A 20,466-nucleotide genomic window follows, 5' to 3' on the forward strand; every position below is an offset into this window, starting at 1 on the left:
AACTCAGTATTTTTCCCTTTAATATTTTATTATGTAATTTTTATTTAAACCCTATAATGATGTAAAAACCACTGCCTTTTTTCCCCTTTTTCTTACGCAGCCTTTTTTGAATAGAGAGATTTTATGACTCACATTCAGCACTGAATTTCATTTCAAGGCAAAGTCAGTTTAGTGTATACTAAATAAAAAATTTAGGATAGTGACTCCCACAACTTGAATTCTCCATTTAGCTGCTGGCTGAGTTTCCTCAGCTCTAACGTTACCGAGTGCTCTGCCAAAAGGGGTCATCTCTGTGCATGTGTACAAACACTTCTCATAATTGAAGTAATTACTATTTTGCAGTGCAGCACCTTTCTTCTCCTCTAATAATCTCCTTGATTTGTTTTCTCTTAATAAAAATAAGGACAAAAAACTGCTGTGCTTTCAGTGTACATTCATTCTCTGGGTTTAGACTTTAGAGCTGCTGATACTGCTGGTGCCTAAGTCTGGGTTTCCTCTTTATTACAGCCACGAACAAAAGAGATCCTGATTACAGCAAGAAATGAAATGAAGAAGGTGGAAGTCAGGGCTATGCAGCACTTTGGTTCAAGCCTGATCCACGGTAAAATATTCTCACTTACTGAGACAGGAACATAAAATTATCATGCTGGATTAAATCCTTTGTCCTTCAGATCCAGCCTTTCATCTCTGTTGTTGCCACTACAGATTAAATGAGAAGTTCAAAGCAGAGCTTTGGTTGTCCTTGCCCAAGGACTTTGCAGCAGGTGAGGCCTAAAGCCCCACTCTGGTGTAGCACTGAAAGCTGCATTTCCCTTCCAGCATCCCCTGCCTGTGTCCTGCTCTGAGCCTGTGCTGAGCACAGTGCTGCATCCAACCTCCTTAAAATTCAGGTACACACAAAGCCAGATGACTGATCCACATGCCTGTCATTAAATGTGCTGTGCCAGAGGCTCTCATTTCATTGTCTTTTTACCCAGTGTGAAAAGATGGAGCTGTAGCCCCCAACCCCCCCCAAAAAAACCTCCACAATCAAACAAAAAAAGCCCCAACCCGAAAGCTGAAGCCACCTGTTATAGAAAACATAGATTTTTATTATAAAAGTACAACTATGCCATACACAAAGGAATTGTGTGCCACAGGAATTTGCATGTTGCAGTCTTAATGTTAAAATAAAGTCCCGAGCAGGAACTGAAGTTGAGAGTCTCTCAGGCTGCCTTTGGCTGCACGTTCACTCTGCCACTGCTCTCCTGCAGGTTTTTGCCATCCCACTTTGGAATCACTGCTGCTTCTCCTCCTCTGTCCGTGGCCGTTTCCGAGGATTCAGCTCAGTCCCTTCTGTGCTGTGAGTGGCAGCTGGAGGCTGCACATCCCGGAAACCATGGGACTGGGAGATGACATGGAAGGAAAATCATGTGCTAAGGTTTGTAGGGATAGAAAGTATGAGTAACCAGTTCCCAGAAGATCAGAATGAGAAATGATGCTGCCATTTATTTGGGATGAGCAGCCACAGAATGTTTATACACCAGGTTAAGCTCAGCACTGCAAACTTTACAACACATGTGCCAACTAATGTCTGCTCATTTTGGTTTTTAGAGATAGTTTATTTTAACCAACCAGGCTATCACTTTCATTTTACTGTTTATCACCCCTATGGCTATGAAAAACTGCTTCTCTGTAAATTAACTTAGGTTGCTTATTTAAATAAATCAAAAGACAAATCCATCAGCTCCCACAGAAGCAAGGAGATGACTGGATTAATTGCCTCAGTCATTTTCAGAAACAAAACTGTGAATTTCTACAACCTAGGATATTTTTGTTCCATGTACCTATTTAATGAACTGAAAACATCAATGAGACATTGTAAGAGAACAGCAGAGCTGAATCTGTCTCTAGACTGCAAAGACTGTTCCAGCACAGTAATTTATGGGACACAATGGGATGAAAACCTTTGACTGCCAAAAACTAAATGTAGAAGTGAAAACTACATGCTGCTACTCAGGAGAGTGCTTGAAGTGATCTATCTGGCCTAGTACCACTCATATTTTCTGTTACTGTAGCTCACAATTTAATTTTTAAGCATTTTAAAATATGAAAGATCTTGAAGTCAGTTAGTTACACGTCATGGATGCAGATGGAGATGATGAGATGTTGTGTGAAGCCTGCAACTCTCTGAATTCCCATCTCCAGACAAATGCTGTGCAGAGAGCGCTGCTGACAGCTCAGTGAAGACTCTCAGTGCAGACTTAGTGAGGAAAAGGCATTAATCAGAACACAAAATTGCTTTGCTGATCCAAAACGCTCAGGTAGAGACAATGTGGGGACGAGAGCATTTCAGGAATGCTGACATTTTGGGTTGGTGCAGTGTGAGGAAAGCAGGCAGAATTACCATCAGACGTGACTCTTCCCAAATTCCAGTGTCCCACACCAAGATCAATCCCAAACCCCAGCAAAATGTCTTGTTTCAGTCTCCCATCCCTGTATTTCTATTTCTGAATGCATCACCTCACCCAACCCGGGCTTTTTAAAGGAACAAACAGCAAGAGGTGCTACAGGGGCAGGATCTGTGCAGCCCCTCTGCTATTTATAAGCAACCCAAGTGTTATTCTAAAGAGCATAATGGAGAATCTTCAAGTTTAATGTTTCACTGCATCTAATCTCTGCCATTTCCCTGAGGCACAAAGGCAGATCTGAAGCCAAGTATCCACTTAATCCAGAGTGCTGACTCCCAGTGAAAGCATTCCAAGGGTTAGAAGGGCCAGAACATAAAGCAGGCTGCCCAGGATGGATGTTTTGCACTTGGTTATAGGCAGACACCTTGAAAACACAAGAATTTTCTGTGTATTTGTGAGCTTTGGTAGCAGGTTTCAGATGGTGAGGATGTGGCTGCTGGAACCAAGGACAAACTCAGTCTTCTGTCATTTTGAATTGCTCCTTAATGTCCCCTGGATTTACACCCTCTGCAGCAAGACTGGCACGGGTAGAGGTGTTTATTACCTGAGCAGTGCTCCCATTGCTGGCCTGGCAGACCCTCCACGGTTCAGGGAAACACAATTCCTACCCAGAATTTAGATCCTGGGTCACTGTCTTTCACTATGAAATAATCAGGTCACATTCCTGGGAAATTCAGGTGAATCAGCCGAGCTACTTACTCCCTTGTGCATAAATCAATTTCCATTTCTATACTCTGCATTTAAGAATGAATCCTTATCAGCCTGTGGAAGAAAGGATTTCATGGGAGAGGAGTTCCACAGCCCCCTCAGACTGGTGACAGACTCCAGTGTGCTGGGAAAGATGGGACAAAACAACCCAGAGCTCACTCATCAATTCACACATTTCATCAGCTCATGGCTACTGAGCAGCCACTTTGCCAATGGTACCAGTGCACCTCATTTGCACATTTCTGAGTCCTAAGGAATTTATTTTTAAATATCTCTTTTTTATTTTTTACACAAATCTGACTTTGAAACACTGGACGTGTATTGACATCTTTCAGTTTAATTAAGGAATGAGAAATGATAACAGCAGACTGTTATCAGACCTAAATTTCATGAAAGAAATGGGAATAATACATTTTTAACTAAAAGAAATCATCTCCTGAAGCAATTCTTCCGGATTAAGGAAAAAAACAAAGGGATAATCTTAAATTTTAATCAATCTTGGATTAGGACTCACTCTCAACTCTATTTCAAGACAGTGTGCATTCACACAGAAGAGAGCATAACTGTTTTATGGTGCTTATAAAACTGAAAGAAAAATGTAATTAAACTGTCTGAGATAAAATCCATCTGTTTGTCAGCTGGAGAAAAAAGGACTCACGTCACAGGATCCAAACAACTTTAGGATATAATCCCACTTCCCCTTCCAGTCTTTAGAAAAGTATTTATTTGCAGTATTCCTTCTGTCCAGGGGAATACATTCAGGAGTGGGGGGAAAAAACAAATCAGATTTCTGTTTGAAAGTTTGAGGATCTCATCTGATGGCAGCATTAAAGTCTGCAGAAAATGCTATGGCAATGTGTTTCCATGAGGACATGTAGCAAATAGTTATGGAGTTGTACCTATGGATCTGACATTTGAGGATGTAAGAGTTGAGTGGTGCTGTCCTTTTAAACCTAAATACAGCCTAGACAGCATCTCTTCTCACTAATATGTATCTAAGCACTCCACAATAGGAAATAATCACAGATTTAACTAGGGATGAATAAGGACTCCATAAGCTGGAAGTTCCTTCTCTGATAGGGACAGAAGAGAAAAATCTGTGTGCATTGGCTGGGTGTAGGGTCAGTGTAGGATAAACACAACGTGGGTTATACCACACATAAAGCAGAGATGGGGAAACACCTATGGAACAAAGCACTGGTGAGGCCTCTGCAATACCAGCTTTAATTCTGGTCATCCTCATCCTAAAAAGATGAACTCAGATGCAAAGAGCCACCTGAGAAACCACACCCTATCTGACCAGGGAGAAAACTATTCAGGTCTCCCAAAATGAAAGCTCAGACTGTTCTTGGTAGCTGCACTTAGGGCAAAAGTTAACATCAGGGGCAGATAAAATAAGCAGCACCAGCAGAAGAACAGATGGGGACAGGCTGCCTGTAAGTTTGATCTGGAAATCAAAAGTATTTTAACTTTGAGTAGACAAAATGCTGGGTCACTTTTCTAAAGAAAAAAAAAAGAGCAAATTACCCCTGAGTCTGGAGATATCTCAGTATTGCTGCTTCCCTTCAGAAGGCAGCTTTAAAGCAACACTAAGAAAGCAAAGACCATTCTCAGATTTGTCTGAAAATTCCTTTCCAGCTGACAATGTGCTCCAGCCTGTGAATCTCCAGCCCCAAAGGAATACTCACTGTGATGTGATAGGCTATGGTGGATTCCTTCTGACTCGGTGATTTGTACAACGTGGCCAACCTGGTAAAACAAACCCCGGGTAATTATGATTAATTAATACATTATTAAAAATTCCAAGTAGCTCAGTGACTAGACCCAAGTTTTCCTACAGTACAAGTGGAATTCTTAGGGATGTATTTTCATATAGGTCATTCAAACTGTGGATTCCCATCCTTACATGACCTGTCAGCTCAAACACAATCTAGACCTACTAAAAAGAGTGAATGATTAATTAGCCTTGTTTCATCACAGTATTTGATGACATTTTTGGAACAATATTCATCATGAATTAATTCCAAATGTCATTTTCTTAAAATGCAAACAAAAAAGTTTTTGAGCACAACTCTTCCATACTCCATTAATCACTTGCTCTTTGACCTCTCAAAGCTGGGAGAGACCTTCAAGAATTCCAGTACTTCTAGGGAGGCTTTTTCCAGAGATTTCACAAGCCTGTCAATATAACCCAGAGGCTGATGTTCTATTTCTAAGCCTGCCCTTGCCACTGACACACAGCACAACCTTGAGAAAATAGTTTCCCTTTTATTTCTCCTCTGACACTTCCCTGATTTGCTGCATTTACACTCTAAGAAATACACCTTGATTTGTGTTCTACAGTAAATGCTTGCATAATATAGAGAGAAAATTGCCAAGCAGCTCAAAAGGAAAGGGGTTTTCAACTGCACCATGCCCACCTCCCCAAAACTCACACTTACATAAGCCAATCTAGAAAATGTTCTACTCTGTAGCAAGACACCCTGCCAAAAATCTTGTTAATTATTTTTGGGGGGTTTTTTCCTCCCTGAGGTGGCATTCTATTAGAGAGTACGTAATTACAGCCAGAGGAACACTGCCACTTCATGTTAGCTACACAGGGAATTCCTCAGAACACTCAAATGCTGGGTTATACTTGACAAAATTGCCCAAATCTGGAGCTGCAGAGGCCAGGCTTTCACAAGAGCTCAGCTGGAGCCTCTGACTCAACAGGATCTTTCCTCTCAGCAAAGAGAACCCTTAGAATTAAGCTCTGGCATTTTCAGTGGTAGAGAGAAAGGAGAGGACAGGTATCAGAGCTGACTGAAGCACATTTAAAAGTATTTTTAATATGGCAAATGGATCCTGAAACTATCTTCGTGCCTCAATAACCTGATATAAAAACAAATAGGCAGCCTGTGCTAAAATAAGACAGCACTGAGCTACTTCTGCTTTTACAGTTATATCCAGAACTGCTGTTTCTGCAGGACCCATTCCATGTTAGCTGCAGATTTACATCAGTAAATAAGCCAGGTTTGTCTCTCCTTGGTTTGTTTTCTGGAACTTCTATCTGCAGCCTTCCTAGCTCTGTTGCAGAAGAAAAAAACTTCATATATAAAATTAACTTTTGTTCACTCTGTAATCATTATGTTGATGCAACTTGTCCTAAAAAGACTGTTAACTAATCAGTGATGTTAATTTAATTCCAAATTAAACAGCCTGCTGTAATCATCCTGCATTGCCTTCAAACTTAGAATTTAAAAACAAAACTCCCCAAGAAAGAGCCACTGCATTTGTCTTTCAAATTCAACAAGCAAAACTCTGCACAACATTCCAGCAGCATTTTTGCTCACTGTTTGCACAAGATTAGGGAATTGAGCACGGCTCCTTAATCTCAAGGTGCTGCATTGTGACATTACATACAGGACAAATTTAACTGAGCAGAAAAGAGAAATGACCTTGCAATATAAAGAGGGGAAAAAAGAACCAGGAAACAGAGGAGATCTCATTGCAACAAACAGAATTTCACACTGTTTTTAGTAGGTTCAAGCCCTGAAGCTCAGGCTCAGCAGCCTCAGTCCTGAGGGTCACTGGTGGCTTTAAAGCTTTCTTTGGCATCTTTGGCTTTGGACTGACTGGGGATAAAAACACTGAAGCAAAAAAATTCTCCTCCAATAAATTATAGTGGCCACAACCAACCATGGAGGACTGGGAGGTTCTTTATAATGAGACTGTTGAAATTGCACCTCTTCAGAGTGAGGCACAAAAATCACCTTGTAACCCACCACCTCAATACTTGCACTGAGTCTGTAGCAAAAATTCACATTAAAACAAGAAGAGTTTTGTTCAAAAAGAAAAAAAACCCTACCCAACCCTATCTTGTAAAATGCAGATAGTAAAAGAAATTTTCTACTCAGCCACCAGATCCTAAATGCTTGTGTCTGAAGAACTGCCATTAGGATGTTACACCTTTATAAACCATGGCATCTTTTCAGGAAGAACCCACCAGGGTGAGAAGGAGGAGCCTGACAGTTCAGCCCACACTGTCCCAGCCTGAACCAGAAAATTCCTGAGTCTTGGGAGCCTGGGAGGTGGCAGAGCAAGGCCAGGAGCCAAATTCAAACCCCTGCTTGGCCCTCAAGGCCAGTTTGAAGGATTCTCCAGTGCCATATTTGTATTTATTTGGATTTTCCTCACATTTTCCCTCACCTCTGACTGTTGTCCCAGTGGAGGATTAAACGGACGGTGGCAGCATGTCCCCAGCTTTCTCCTGAGGAACACAACATGACAGATCATTACCTCTTACACTACCACCAGCAGCAAGCTGAAATGAAATTAATCTTCAAAAACCCCCATGATTAAAAAAAAAAATGCCCTTCTTGCAGTGATGCATCACTTTTTTTCATACTTGCAAGGATTTCACAACAAATACACCAAGACAAGGAATAACCTCTGTAGTCTGTGTGTTTTACAGAAATCTTGATGCAATACTTCCATATTTGTAGAAAAACTGTATGGATGCCTAATAAAGGACAGGTACTAGGCAAGTCTTGAAAACAAAGGCAGCTTGAAGAAGAGATTTGACTAATTACTACTGAAGTAAGTCTGGTGAGGAGGTCTAAATCCTACCTCAGAACTGTGATATTCTGTCTCCCAGGCATAATTATGAGCAAACATCAGTCCCTTTGGGATACCAGCTTTGGGAGAAAGTCAATGATTATTAAAGTATTAAGGGTCCCTGAAGCAGTCTTCTGCTTCTGACAGCAAAATGCAAAATAACACAACCAAAAGCAAGGAGCAGGGAGGTGTGGTGGAAAGAGAGAAGGAAGTTTGGATTTTTACCCTGCTCCAGGGGCTCAGTCCCATTGTTTCAGCTCACACCTGACCACAAGTCAATGTACAGACATCTTTACTGGGTGTTTTTTTTCCTCTGTTTATCCCTGTCAGCAGTCCAAGTCTCCCCTGTTCACCTGCTCTTTCCTGTCCAGCCATCCCTGGTCTCCCCCACACCCCCAGCCCCTCATGCCTCCTGTGATCTGATATTTATTAGAGCACAGAGAAGGAAAAAAAAAAAAATCCCACTGTCATGAAGACCTAGACCCCCTGGGCATCTTGCCAGAACTTGCTCCACTATATCTGAGTTGAGATTAAAGATTTTGTCTCTCAGAAATGGCTCTGAGGCAGAGATCAAAACACATTTTACAATGGCTACAAATTCCACACCAGCACATTTCCATCTGCACTGAATATGAGTGAAAAATGCTACTGTAAAATGAGATTTTTCTGAGTTGAACTGCCTGTAGATTAATATTTGACCTCCTTTCTAAATATATTTAGTAGAAATGTCTAGGAACACCCAGCTTAGCTATCACTAGTGGGAAAGAAAGCTGTCCCCTTCATAAAGCTCTTGACTTAATACCTTGCAGCATCTGTGCTTGCTTTTTTCCTTTTTTTTTCCCTCATAATTAAGATCTTCCCTTCTGCTCAGAACCTGAATAAGAGTTTAGAGATTAATGCTTTCAGGAAAAAGCTTTTTCTCAGGCTTACCAATCAGAGGGGGGAAAAAACCCAATTTAGTGATTTTACTTGGGGGTTTGCTGCTGATGCCTTCCTCAACAGTTCCTTTGGCTACACCAAACCATGGATAGAAGGTTCTCTAGCCTTTATGAGACTTCTGAAACATCATTTCTTCAGAGCAGGGCATCAAAACCACTTGGTTAAATATTCTCCTAACTGGTACCAAGTAGCATTTTTGGAAGAGTTCGCACTGCTCAGTTTAACAATACTGTGGTCACACACTCTGGGGAGAATCACAGTCAGCTCCACAGGAGGTCATGTCAAATTAATTGTTTGTGAAAGAAAATATGTACAAGGCAAGGCAGGATATCTGGGAATTATAACCTCCTCTGAATGTCTTCACATTCTTTACTGTCCCCATGACTCAATAAACACAACAGCTCCCAAACAATGCTGGCCAGTGAAAAAAGACAGACTCTATTAGCTTTAATTGAGTTTGTAGCCAGAAAGGCTGCCAAAAATAATCCATCAGAGAGCAAGAGGCAAAACTGACAAAAAAGATCAGATCCTGGGAGCTGGGTCTGCCTGCACAGCTCCAAATTCCACATTCTTCACATTCCTGCAGGAGATGGGCTATGTTTGTTCATTTTACCCTACATCTCTGCCAAATGGTTTGGTGCCTGTACAGACTCTCAGAACAGCTTTGCCTTTGTACTGTCCTCTTCTCTCTGCTCTGCAGAGCAAGAGAATCATCACTTAGCTCACAGAAACTGAAGAATTTGTGCCCTTTAAGTGAATCATAAAATAATGCAAAGCTACAGCCTGAAATAAAATTTAAATGCTGAACCTTTTCTTAATTTGTAGAAAACTGCACTTCAGAACTGTTTTATTTTCCCCTGTGACTGCAGCAGAAAGGCATGGATGAGGTATCTGCTCATTACAGGGCAAAATTGAGCAGCCTGGAAAAAAAAATCTTTAACCTGGCTCAGGGCAGGCTGTGCCTGAGGATCCCACAAAGAACTTGCTTCTAAATCAGAACTGCAGAAAATTCCAGTGATACAGCAAATATGAAATGCCTTGTTCAAATAACTAATGGGATATGTTCAAGGGTAATGGGAAAATAAACAATTTAAACTGTTTGGGAGAGGCAGTGAATGGTTCTCTGGGAACTTAGGAAATTGCATCTCAGTTTGGGGCATGCAGCTATTAAGCTGGGTTCTTTTTTGAGTGATTTAACCTTCTCCTCACCACATTCCTGCTAGAGGTTTACTACTTCCAGGTACACTTTTTGGATGACTTTTCTTTTTACATAAGAAAGCAACTCATATATCAATTTTCAACTCAAAGCTAAACACTTACCTAAAGCAGGTACCAATGTGGACTGGCTTTGTCCAATCCTTGTTGTCATTTGATTTGTCAGAACTACCTGAAAAAGGAAACAGAAGCAAAGAAATAAGAAAACCTCCTGGAAGTCAGCCTACTAGTGGGAGGGAAGAGAGGGAATTTTCAAAAAAGCTTTTACTGATGAAGCAGTTACTCAGGCAAAACTCTTGGCAACTGTGATGAGAAACTGTAAAAGTGCCTCATCTTTTCAAAACAAATTAAGAGAAACCTGCAAAATGTATTTTTCGTTTGAATGGGACATTTCTTTCAGACAAAACTTAGAAAAAAAATCTCAATTTCTTCCTCTTCAAGAGAGGCAAGCTCCACACAATTATTTACCCCAAAACATTTTTCCTAAATGCTGTTTGGATCTGTGTTTAACTGCAGGTGACTGGCTCAAGAAGGAGCCAGCTCTGAGTCCCTGGGGTAAAGGAACTTGGTGGTGTTGCTCACAGTGTGCATTAGCCTGGTGATTAACTGAATTTCTGTACCTTGTAGTCTAAAAATGCACAAGTGGGTACAACACAAAGCAGAATGGAAGTGAACAGACAGAGCGGGGGAGTGTTTTCACAGCCCAAATCACTTGTGGGAGGCTCACAGACAGTCTAGGTTAGGTCCCTGGTAGAAGTGGGGGTGGGTGAGACAGAAAAGAGCCAGGAATATTAACGACAAAGTTCATTAAAAGTGAAAAATTGGACCCATCTAAGACCCTAGAGAGTTCCATTGTTTGACATGCTCAGCAGATTCTTGCTGGAGCAGTTCAGAAAAGTGTGTGAGAGCAAACAGTTCCACTGAGCACACCCTAAAACATTCACACAGCCCGGAGCCCAGCACAGATACTGCACCTTTTAGAGAAGTAACTCATCACAAGTGCATGGGAACAGCCCCAAATAGCCTCCTCATCTCCCTGCTGGAGAAGGGCTGGGCATCCTCACTCCGAGTCCAGCTTTAGGATCTGACTTCCTTCCATATTAGAGCATCCAGAGCTGCCTGACAAGCAATCCCTGGCATGCAGGCTGGATTTAGCCTGCTCCCAGCTCATGAACTAACTCAGACACCACTAACAAGAGGGCCAATCCAAGCAAAACTATTCCTGAAGCTCTGATTCCTTTAGCAAGTTGCTTTAGCAACTTTGTACTAAACTACTCCCTGGTTCAGAAGAAATTATTTATATCTTTTATCCTTGACCAAAGAAAAACATTGTCCAATGACAGCAGCTGCTGTTCAAGGTCACCAGGTACCAAGTTGTGGGAAAAAGCACTCAGGAAACCTGAGGCTGTGCAGACCCTGAACATCATCTCCCTGGTGCCCAGAGCAGCAGGAAGAAGCTCCACAGCTCATGCCAGGACACTTTGGGAATGCTGGGCTGTTCCCTTCCTACAGCTCCCAGAGGAAGCACAAAAGGAGTTTTATTTTTAGCAACATGGAACAAAAGCCAATTGCACCAGAGAGTTGTGGGTGACAAGGTCACAAGTCACCTGGACACCGTTAGAAGCACAAGCACCATTTTGAGGGCTGGGGAAGCTCCAGTTCCTGAACAATGCTTCTCTGAGCTGCCAGACTTCCAAAACAACTTCTGGAACAGCTGTAGCTTCCCAGTGCCACCTGCTGGCTGCGGCTCTGCTGCTTCCAGACCATCAGTGACGTAAAACAATGCCCAGGAAGGAGGCTCTGGGTTTCCATGGATGCCAGAAGAGAAGGCCAATCCAGCAGCTAAAAGTGGTTTTCCTCCCTAGGAACGCTAAAACCATAGTTTAGTGGAAAGTTGTGTTGGAACTGCTGAATGCTCCGGGGCATTCCTTGTCCAACCAAACCATTGGAGATGATGGCAAACAGCATTAGAAATGCCATGCTATCACTTCATTAAGATGCACAGGATGCTGTTGATGTAAATTTTCCTTATTTTGGCATGTCTAGGAATTTCCCACCTCTTAGGTGTTTTCCCTTTGTGATCCCTCTATATTTACCAACTAAACTAGCAAGAGTGAATGCAGAGGGTATTACTGCAGTTTTATTTTGCTATTTAGAGGCAAGAGCAAATTATTTTTTTGTAAAAAAAAATGTAGCATCATTTGGGATTTATGGACTTACAGCTGATTTATGGTCGTTGGCCATGATGATGAGCTGCTGTGCCAGCCCGTTCAGCAGCCTCGTGCGCAGGGACAGGTCCTCAAAGTCATGGCGAAAGGGAAAAGCAATTCCATCTATCACCACCAGCCGGACCTAAATGCAGGAGAAAAAATAAAAAACTGCCATTGCCATCCTATAAAAATATGACAAAAAAACAGCAAGACCTGGTTTTAAGTGCACTGGAATGTTTTATTTCATCCTTAGGTGAACACGACTGGCAAAGTTGGACTTAAAGCCTTGCAGAGGAGAAGCTGGAGAAAATCATCATTGAACAGAACTGTACTTCAGTCAACTCTCCACAAACAGCAATTAATTCACCTTCTCCTTCAAAAATTAAATCCAAATCAAAATCAGAATTCAAGCTCTCTGGAGCTACGGCTGAGATAGCTCAGCTGTTATCAGTGATCTGTCTTAGAAACACGGAGTTTAACAGATGCCTAAAGATATTCCAGGCACACTGCACTGGAGCTGAGGATCTATCTTGTCTCAAGATGTTTGCTTTGCTGAATTATTTCTTTTGTAGCAATCATTAGCTGAAGTCAGAGCACGCTGCAGCTGCTGGCTCATCACCCTCAAGACACTGGATAAACATTAGTCTGGGATTTTGATTTATTCTAACTTCATTTGTTGTGGCTGTTTTGATGACCCAAGTCTGAAATACAGGAGGGAGATGGATGGTCTCACAGTGCCTGCATGTTCAGATGTTGCTGAAATCCTTGGTGTCTGCAAGTTCTTGCATTACTGCACAAGATAACAAAATGGAAACAACACAAAAATCCTGATTTTATGCATTGCTGATTTAACTCATTACTGGGAAGTCTCTTTATGACTGGAGCATACAAGCCTATGTCCAGGTAGGATGTAATTTAGTTAAAATTTCTCCCACATGGTAGACAGGAAAACTTAAAGTATTTAAAATGAGCTTGGTAACACCTGCCTTGTCCATGCCAGCTTGGCTCTAGCAGACCTTAAAGAATTAGTTTTTTTTACTACGAGAATATTTTCTAACAGTTTTTCTCATATTATGAACAAGATCTCAAACTAATTCATATTTCCAAATGGCACATTTAGATCTCTATCTCTACGTCTTTCTTATCTCTACGCCTTCTACAACTTTTTCTCTCTCCTAAAACCATAAAATCAGGAGGCTTCCTGTAGTCCCAGACTCAGCTCCAGAGGGATCAGACTAATTTTAATGAGAGCTGGACTGCAATGAGCAATCTGTTAAATCACTTCTAGCCTGTCCAAGGAATCAGCAGAAGGTCTTGTGGTTCTCCTGCAACCTTCAGCACTTCAGGCTGCAGGCCAAGGCCAGATAATCAGCACAGATGGTTCCAGGGAGCTGCAGCCCAGTGGAACTGTGCTAATGAAGCCATGTACTTTCCACAAGAGCAGACACAACAGGGCACTGTTAGTACCTGGCAGGGAAAGGGAAATACCAGACCACACTGAGCAAAAGTGAGGCTCCCATCTGTGTTTGCAAGAACACAACAGCTCCCATAAATGAAAAATTTTGGAATGTATGCAAAAGACATTCTAATCCAACACTTGATTTGAGCTCTGATAGAACAAGGCACAGTCATATTTCCCAGATCCTGACAGGGAGTGATCTGCAGTGCAGAACCCAGAAATCTGGAAGGGAGGTGGTGAAAATCTGCCTTACAATAGCATTTCTCTAAGACATTAGGTACTAAGAAACTTTCTGGCTGCAGTCCACCCAAGAGTCAAGCTGCAAGCTCTGGTTGCTTGTAGCAACAGAAGATGCACTGAAAAGGAGTCACTTGGATGGTGCAGGATATTTCTGGTCCTCAGTGATCTTCCAGGACAAAAAAAAAGTGGCACCAAGCCCTTCTGATGCCAGTCCCATGGTCACCACACACCCCCCCGGCTCTGAGGCTCTTGTATGGAGCAGTTCTGTGCTGATTCACAGCTCAGTGCTCACCAAAATGGAACATGTGGCAGCACAGACCCAGTGTCCTCAGCTCAGAGTGGAAATTCAGGAGGATGGCAAAAGCAAAATACTCTTGAGAGTAATTGGGATGGGAACGAAAAGGCAAACAAGCAGAAGGCTTTACATTTGTACTCTGCTATCAGCCAATATTCTACTGCCAAGCTGAAGAGGTACCAAGGTGTTTACTCCTGTTACTACAGCAGACAAAAAATCTTCAGCAACATGAAGATGAGTGACACCTCCTGAGAAGCCTGCAACAACCCTTACCTTGGAATGCTCTGACAGGAATTCTGGCAGGAGGTAGACCTGGGCCAGCAGCTCTGTGTAGTCACGACAACGGAAGTAATAGATGTGAGACAGGATATTTTCCAGAGAAAAAGTCTCCAAAGCTTTCCGATGATCTGAGAACAAAACAAACAGATGAGTAAATGAGTCAGAAGTCTGTAGAGCATATTGTTACTTTCATCATCCCACCAAACCCTGCCCTCCACACATAGCAACAGCAAAGCCCCCAGAAACAGAACAGGCAAGGTAAGGAGTGTGGAAACATATTTTCCGTCTGGTTTGAAAGTCAGGAAGGTGGTGAGCAGATGCTATCCCAGCATTTGCACACAGACACACTGGAGCCTCCAAGGGAGGCCTCCAACAATGAAAAATTTATTTCTGAAGCAAGAACTTCTCCAGTAAATCATTTTCAAGCCAAAACACCACCAGAGGACATCAGGGACTATTAATCACCCCTTGTTTAATATACAGGCAGTAACTCATTTGATACAGTGTCTTTCTACCTCAGTTCAAACAGAAGTTTGGTGCATAAATTCTATATGAGTAACACAAAAGTTGTGTCCTTATTCCCAAGAGACTGATAACTTAAAGATTAAAACTCATATTAAAAGCAGCCTGGCTGCTGTATTGACTTTATGGATGAGTTGAATTCCAGCTAAGGTTTTACTCTATGGGCCTTCAGCAGCAACACTGCCTCATAAAATTCTGCTGTTCCTCTTTTCTTTCCTCTCCTGTTCCTGTGTTTTGAAACGAAACACTCAGTTTTGCTCAACAGGTGCAAATATGATCAATAAGGTGCTGCAAATATCATTATTAAGGTGCTAAAAAATTGGAAGGAAGGAAAGAAAAGAGGAAAGGAGAAAGAGCAAACACCAAAACCCCACACACCACCTAAAAGCCCCAAGATCAAAATGTTAAAAAAAATCACCATGTAGAAAAATCATTATTTTCAAAGTAGCCCAGCTCAGTCTCCTCCAGACACATATTTAGTTCAGGGTTTGATACACACAGCTGGAAATAAAAAGTTGTCAGCAAACACTCCAAAAGTAGCACTGCAGCCTACGAGACACTTGTTTCACTCCATCCTCGCCTCCTCCAGAAAGAAATGACTTAGCAACGCACCCTCTTCTTGCTGAGCCTCAGCAATAAGGTGGCAGTGCTGCACACAGGCAGCTGCAATGTCCACCACTCTGTCCACCATAAAACTTCCCTCAGTGTCAATGAACACAGCTTCTCCAGCAACGCCCCCGAAGCACTCTGGGATCTGGACATCCACTGCCAGCTGCATGCTGCCACGGGAAACAGAAATAGAGATCAATATCTGCATCCCAGAGCTGTCCCAGCTCGCTCCTGGAGCAATACTCCTGAGGAATACACGGGACAGGGAGTAGTACAAGCATTATTATGTTTATAATTCTGGAGAAGGATCAGAGATTGCAGTCACGACAAGAAGAAAAAGCTGAGTTAAACAAAAAGTGATTCTTGGTTGCACACAAGTCACGGGACAACGAAATACCAAAGCTGAGTTTTGCCAACACCAGGTGCTCCGCAGATCTCGGTGATTTTTGTCAGCTGCACTCCACCTCCCAGAATGTTGTCCAGTGCTGAACAGAAGGTGATGATGAAACCCTGAGTTTGCTCTTCTTCCAGAAGCTCCAGGGCTGTGCACTTCCTGGTCGCACCTGATCCCCCAGCCGTCCTTGCTGCATCCCCGTGACATTCCTGCCTCACCACCTGCAGCGCTTCCAGCGCCTCTTCCCTGGAGATTCCAATTTCTGGAGAAGTCAAACCCACAAAACACCACCTTCATTTGATAAGCAGTGATGGATTCTGCAGCGTGACACAAAATGAACCATATTCACCCTCTCAGGACAACCCGGCACTAATCATGTGATTTTGAAACATTTATTGTCATAGACAGTAAAGCTGCTGATAATTAAAATCCCAGACTGGTTTGGGTTGGAAGGGGCCGTAAACACCATCCAGTTCCACCCCCGCCATGGGCAAAGACACCTTCCACTATCCCAGCTCGCTCAAAGCTTCATCCAAACTGGCCTTGGACACTTCCAGGGATCAGCCACGGCTGCTCTGGGCACCCTCACAGGGAGGAATCACTACACACTCCTTGAAAAAGACAATTTTCTAACTTCAAATAACCTTATTTTGTTGAATCACACAGTAAGAAGAAGAAGGAAACTGTGGAAAGAGGAACGATGAGCCTAATAGAACCCTTTCATTTTCCTGCATCCTGTTTACATCCATCAGTGCCAGCTGATCTTTTATGAGAACCGTTTTTATTATTATTATTATTATTCACTGTGCCCATTTCCCGGAAACCTCACGGCACAGGGAAGGGGGAAGAGCCCGGAAGATACCGAGGAGGCCCCGAACGCCGCCGGTACCTTTGCTCAGGCCGCAGGGTCCGGTGTCCAGCAGCTCCTGCGCCGTCTGGAAGCCGGCGGCGGCGAGGCGGGCGCGAAGGGCGGGGGCCAGCGGCAGCGTGCCCACCTCCCGCTGCATGGCCGCACCGCCACCGGGGCACCGGGCACGTCCCGGGATCGCTCCGGACACGTCCAGGGAGCGGCGATGGCTCCCGGCCCCGCCCACCGACCCCGCCCCTCACGGTCTGGCCCCGCCCCCGCACCGGCGCGAACCGAGCGGGAATCGCGCATGCGCGTGGCCGTTCCCGCGTGTCGCGGCCGTTCCCGCGTGTCGCGGCCGTTCAGGCGGCGGGTGAGCGGATCCGCGTGTGACGCGTGTGTCCGGGGGTTCTGGGAAAGGGCTGGAACGATCATTCCCCAGCCGGGAATGCCGCTGGTTGTGTCCCGCCTGTGTGCCCGCGGAGAGGCCGCTGCTCCTCGCAGGTTCTGTGATCTCCCGGTTGTCACCTGTCCCCTCCTGTCACTGTTAAGGAGGGCAGGAGGCTGTTTTCCCCTTCCATATGTGCGGATTTCTGCACGGAGCAGACATAACTTTAAGCTAATGCAGGTTCTGAAGTCAGAAATAAGTTCTTTACGTTGAGGTGCTTTGCAGCTTGATGATCTTTCCTACCTTTTCCCGGTTCTGTTCAGGAAAGAAGATGGCTCATCCGGTCCCTCTCTCATTTCCATGCCCAGTCCAGCTTGGACATATAAAAGGAGACTCCCTGGAAGCTGACCTGCATGAGTATGTCAGGGAAGGGAACTATATGAAAGTGAAGAAGCTTCTGAAAAAAGGTAAAAGCTAGGTTTAGACAAGTACTGGCAGAAAAGATTTACGTTTTTCCTGTATTATTTTATTTCTGGCAAAAAACAGCATACTGCTTGCAGAATGCAGTTTTCTAAGTGAAATATATTAACAAAATTATTTACAGCTGCCCTTTTCTGTTAAGTGGGAATAGTTCTTTAATCAAAAAATGTATTAAGATAAGTGAATTGAAAGGAAAATTAATATTTTATAAGTAAAGTGCTCATAAGAACATGACTGAAGCATTGTAAAACTAAAATTCTGGAAGTCAGCTGTAGGAATATTCTCTTTTAAATGGATTTTAGTTCACACTGCCAAAAGTTTAAGGTACGGTTTACAGCTTAATCATTTGGACCATCAGATTTGTAGCCACGCATGAACAGGGCAATTTGTACATGAATCCAAATACTCGGTGCAGTTCCGTTTCGGTTGTAGGATCACGGATCTCGCTGGGTTGCGCCGATCCAGAGCTGCGGGTTCCCGGGGCGGGGCCGGCGCTTCGCCGCGGGAACGCGTCTGATTGGCCATCGGGGGAGAAACATGTAAATCAAGGGGGCGTGTCCCTCTCTCTGCCACCCGCGGCCGTTCCGCGGGGCGCGGGCGCTCCCGCGGGGGCTCGGAGCGCGCTCCCGGGACCGCGGGGGGTTCGGCGGGGCCGCGCCGGCTCCTGCAGGGAGCGCGCGGGGCGGGTGTCGGGGCTCGCCGCGCGCTGTGTGCGGGTGCGCGCGGCAGGGCCGGGCGCGGGGGGCGGTGGTGCGGTAAGACTATACTTTCAGGGATCATTTCTGTAGTTGGTCACTAGAGGAGAGTGATCTTCCCTGATCGGCGTCACAAACCACGAGGAGGAGCGGGGTGTTCTCTCCTGAGCGCGAAGCGGGCGAGCGGTGCTGCTTGTGCAGGAGCCGCTGGCCATTGATGACCGTTCCTGGTCCCGGAGTCTGGGGCTCGGGAGGGAGAGAGCACGGGCTGAGTGGTTTGTGACCCTTTTTTATTCCTGGTTAAAGACAGAGTTGGAGTGAATGGAGAGGGATGGGTGGTCTCTGCCCAGGAGTGTTTCCTTTTCTGCTGCTGAGCACGCAGCCGGGCTCTCGCTGCAGTGACACGCGTGGGCCGGTCCCCAGGGAGGGCGGGAAGTTAGGATTTAAGCTTTATAAGGGCGGGTATTCAGGCCGGTCGGGTTCTCGACCCGTCTGTTACTGCAGGGCGAGGGGTCTTCCTTGGTGCGGCCTTGTCTCTGAAGAGCGATGATGATCCGAGAGTGACACGGGACTAAAGGGGAATCGACTCCGGACTTGCCGTTCGTCACTTGTGGAAGTCCGTGTCGGTCAGGCTACAAATTCTGATGGGGTTTCGGGAGAAACTGCTCCGTGTTGTGCTCTTTATCCGGTGCAGTCGGCTGTGGTGAGGGGTCCGCGGTGCTCTGGCTGAGCCCAAAGATGCAAAGGCGGAGTTCATTTAAAGGTGCCCTGTGGAATTGTTCTTCTCGGTACGTGAATGCCACCCTGAAAATGTCGGGAGAGGCTGGGAGCCAGCGCACCCCCCCGGCGGCAACCGTGCCGCCCTGCTGATGTTGGCACCGGGCCTCTTCTCCTCTGTTGGTCCGCGGCGGCGGCAGCACGAGCGGTGACGGTCCCTTGTGTCGTGTCGCGACAACTGTGACAGCCCGAGCTCGGGCGGCAGCGTCACTTCTCGTGGGGGGACGAGCGGGACCGCGCGGCTTCTGGGCCGCGGGAACGCGTCTGATTGGCCATTGGGGGAGAAACATGTAAATCAAGGGGGCGTGTCCCTCTCTCCGCCACCCGCGGCCGTTCCGCGGGGCGCGGGCGCTCCCGCGGGGGCTCGGAGCGCGCTCCCGGGACCGCGGGGGGTTCGGCGGGGCCGCGCCGTCTCCTGCCGGGAGCGCGCGGGGCGGGTGTCGGGGCTCGCCGCGCGCTGTGTGCGGGTGCGCGCGGCAGGGCCGGGCGCGGGGGGCGGTGGTGCGGTAAGACTATACTTTCAGGGATCATTTCTGTAGTTGGTCACTAGAGGAGAGTGATCTTCCCTGATCGGCGTCACAAACCACGAGGAGGAGCGGGGTGTTCTCTCCTGAGCGCGAAGCGGGCGAGCGGTGCTGCCTGTGCAGGAGCCGCTGGCCATTGATGACCGTTCCTGGTCCCGGAGTCTGGGGCCCGGGAGGGAGAGAGCACGGGCTGAGTGGTTTGTGACCCTTTTTTATTCTTGGTTAAAGAAAGAGTGATCGTAGGAGTGAGGTGTTCAGCTTTGCGCAATCAGAATTGGCTGTCCCTGAATCCTGAGCCCATAAGTGCCCGAAGCACATATTGAATAAACAAATCCCTTCAGGGATGGGGTCTCGGCCGCTGCCCTGGCTAAACGTGCCGGTGCTTGAGAGCCCTTCCAGTGAATTTATTTTCCCCTATATCAAAGCAAAACCTCCCTTAGTGCTACCTGAGGCCGTCTCCTCTCATCTTGTCACTTTTTCCGTGGAGGAGGGACAGTCCCCATCTACCTGTACCCTCCATTCAGGCAGTTGCAGGGAGGGTGAAAATCCCCCCCGAGGCTCCTTTTCTCCAGGCTGAGCACCCCCAGCTCCCTGAACTGCTCCTCATCAGATCCGTGACCCTTCCCAGAGTCTGTTCCCTTCTCTGGACACTGCAGCCCCTCAGTGTCCTGTTTGTGCCGGGGCCAAAACCAGACGCAGGATTCCAGGTGCGGCCTCATCCGTGCCGAGTTCAGGGGATGGTCACTGCCCTGGTCCTGCTGGTCACACTATTGCCGACACAAGCCACGTTCCATTGGCCTTCTTGGCCACCTGGCCACGCTGCCCGCTCTTGTGCACCA

The 20,466-nt window shown here is 45.5% G+C and overlaps 2 protein-coding genes and 2 non-coding genes across 4 annotated transcripts in view; 3 read left to right on the forward strand and 1 right to left on the reverse strand.

Moving 5' to 3' along the window:
* Positions 1-1,155: 1,155 nt before the first annotated feature.
* Positions 1,156-16,923, reverse strand: RAD51C (RAD51 paralog C). The gene is made up of 9 exons (XM_062507126.1): positions 16,806-16,923; positions 15,920-16,178; positions 15,526-15,692; positions 14,386-14,519; positions 12,129-12,260; positions 10,014-10,080; positions 7,347-7,407; positions 4,847-4,907; positions 1,156-1,384 (listed from the first exon to the last, which is right to left on the reverse strand). Exons 1-9 carry the CDS (start codon positions 16,921-16,923, stop codon positions 1,277-1,279), a joined length of 1,107 nt encoding a protein of 368 aa, XP_062363110.1. The 3' UTR covers positions 1,156-1,276.
* Positions 16,924-17,482: 559 nt separating this feature from the next.
* Positions 17,483-20,466, forward strand: part of TEX14 (testis expressed 14, intercellular bridge forming factor) — a 28,451-nt gene continuing 25,467 nt past the window's right edge. The window contains exon 1 of the mRNA XM_062507125.1: positions 17,483-17,618. Coding sequence (XP_062363109.1) covers positions 17,483-17,618 — 136 coding nt within the window. The remainder of the gene's footprint in view (positions 17,619-20,466) is intronic.
* Positions 18,389-18,603, forward strand: LOC134052743 (small nucleolar RNA U3). The gene has a single exon (XR_009933895.1). It is a non-coding gene; the product is annotated as a small nucleolar RNA U3 (small nucleolar RNA).
* Positions 19,612-19,826, forward strand: LOC134052742 (small nucleolar RNA U3). The gene has a single exon (XR_009933894.1). It is a non-coding gene; the product is annotated as a small nucleolar RNA U3 (small nucleolar RNA).

This window comes from Cinclus cinclus, chromosome 22, assembly GCF_963662255.1.
Source record: "Cinclus cinclus chromosome 22, bCinCin1.1, whole genome shotgun sequence".
Classification (NCBI taxonomy): domain Eukaryota; kingdom Metazoa; phylum Chordata; class Aves; order Passeriformes; family Cinclidae; genus Cinclus; species Cinclus cinclus.

Bases quoted from the DNA above. Each gene is read 5' to 3' on its own strand.
- RAD51C (XM_062507126.1), bottom strand. From the start codon at position 16,923: ATGCAGCGGGAGGTGGGCACGCTGCCGCTGGCCCCCGCCCTTCGCGCC. The intron at 14,520-15,525 runs GTGCGTTGCTAA...TTTTGTTCTCAG, and splicing joins TGAGGCTCAGCAAGAAGAGG to ATCATCGGAAAGCTTTGGAG. The intron at 10,081-12,128 runs GTAAGTCCATAA...TTCCTTTTTCAG, and splicing joins CCAACGACCATAAATCAGCT to GTAGTTCTGACAAATCAAAT.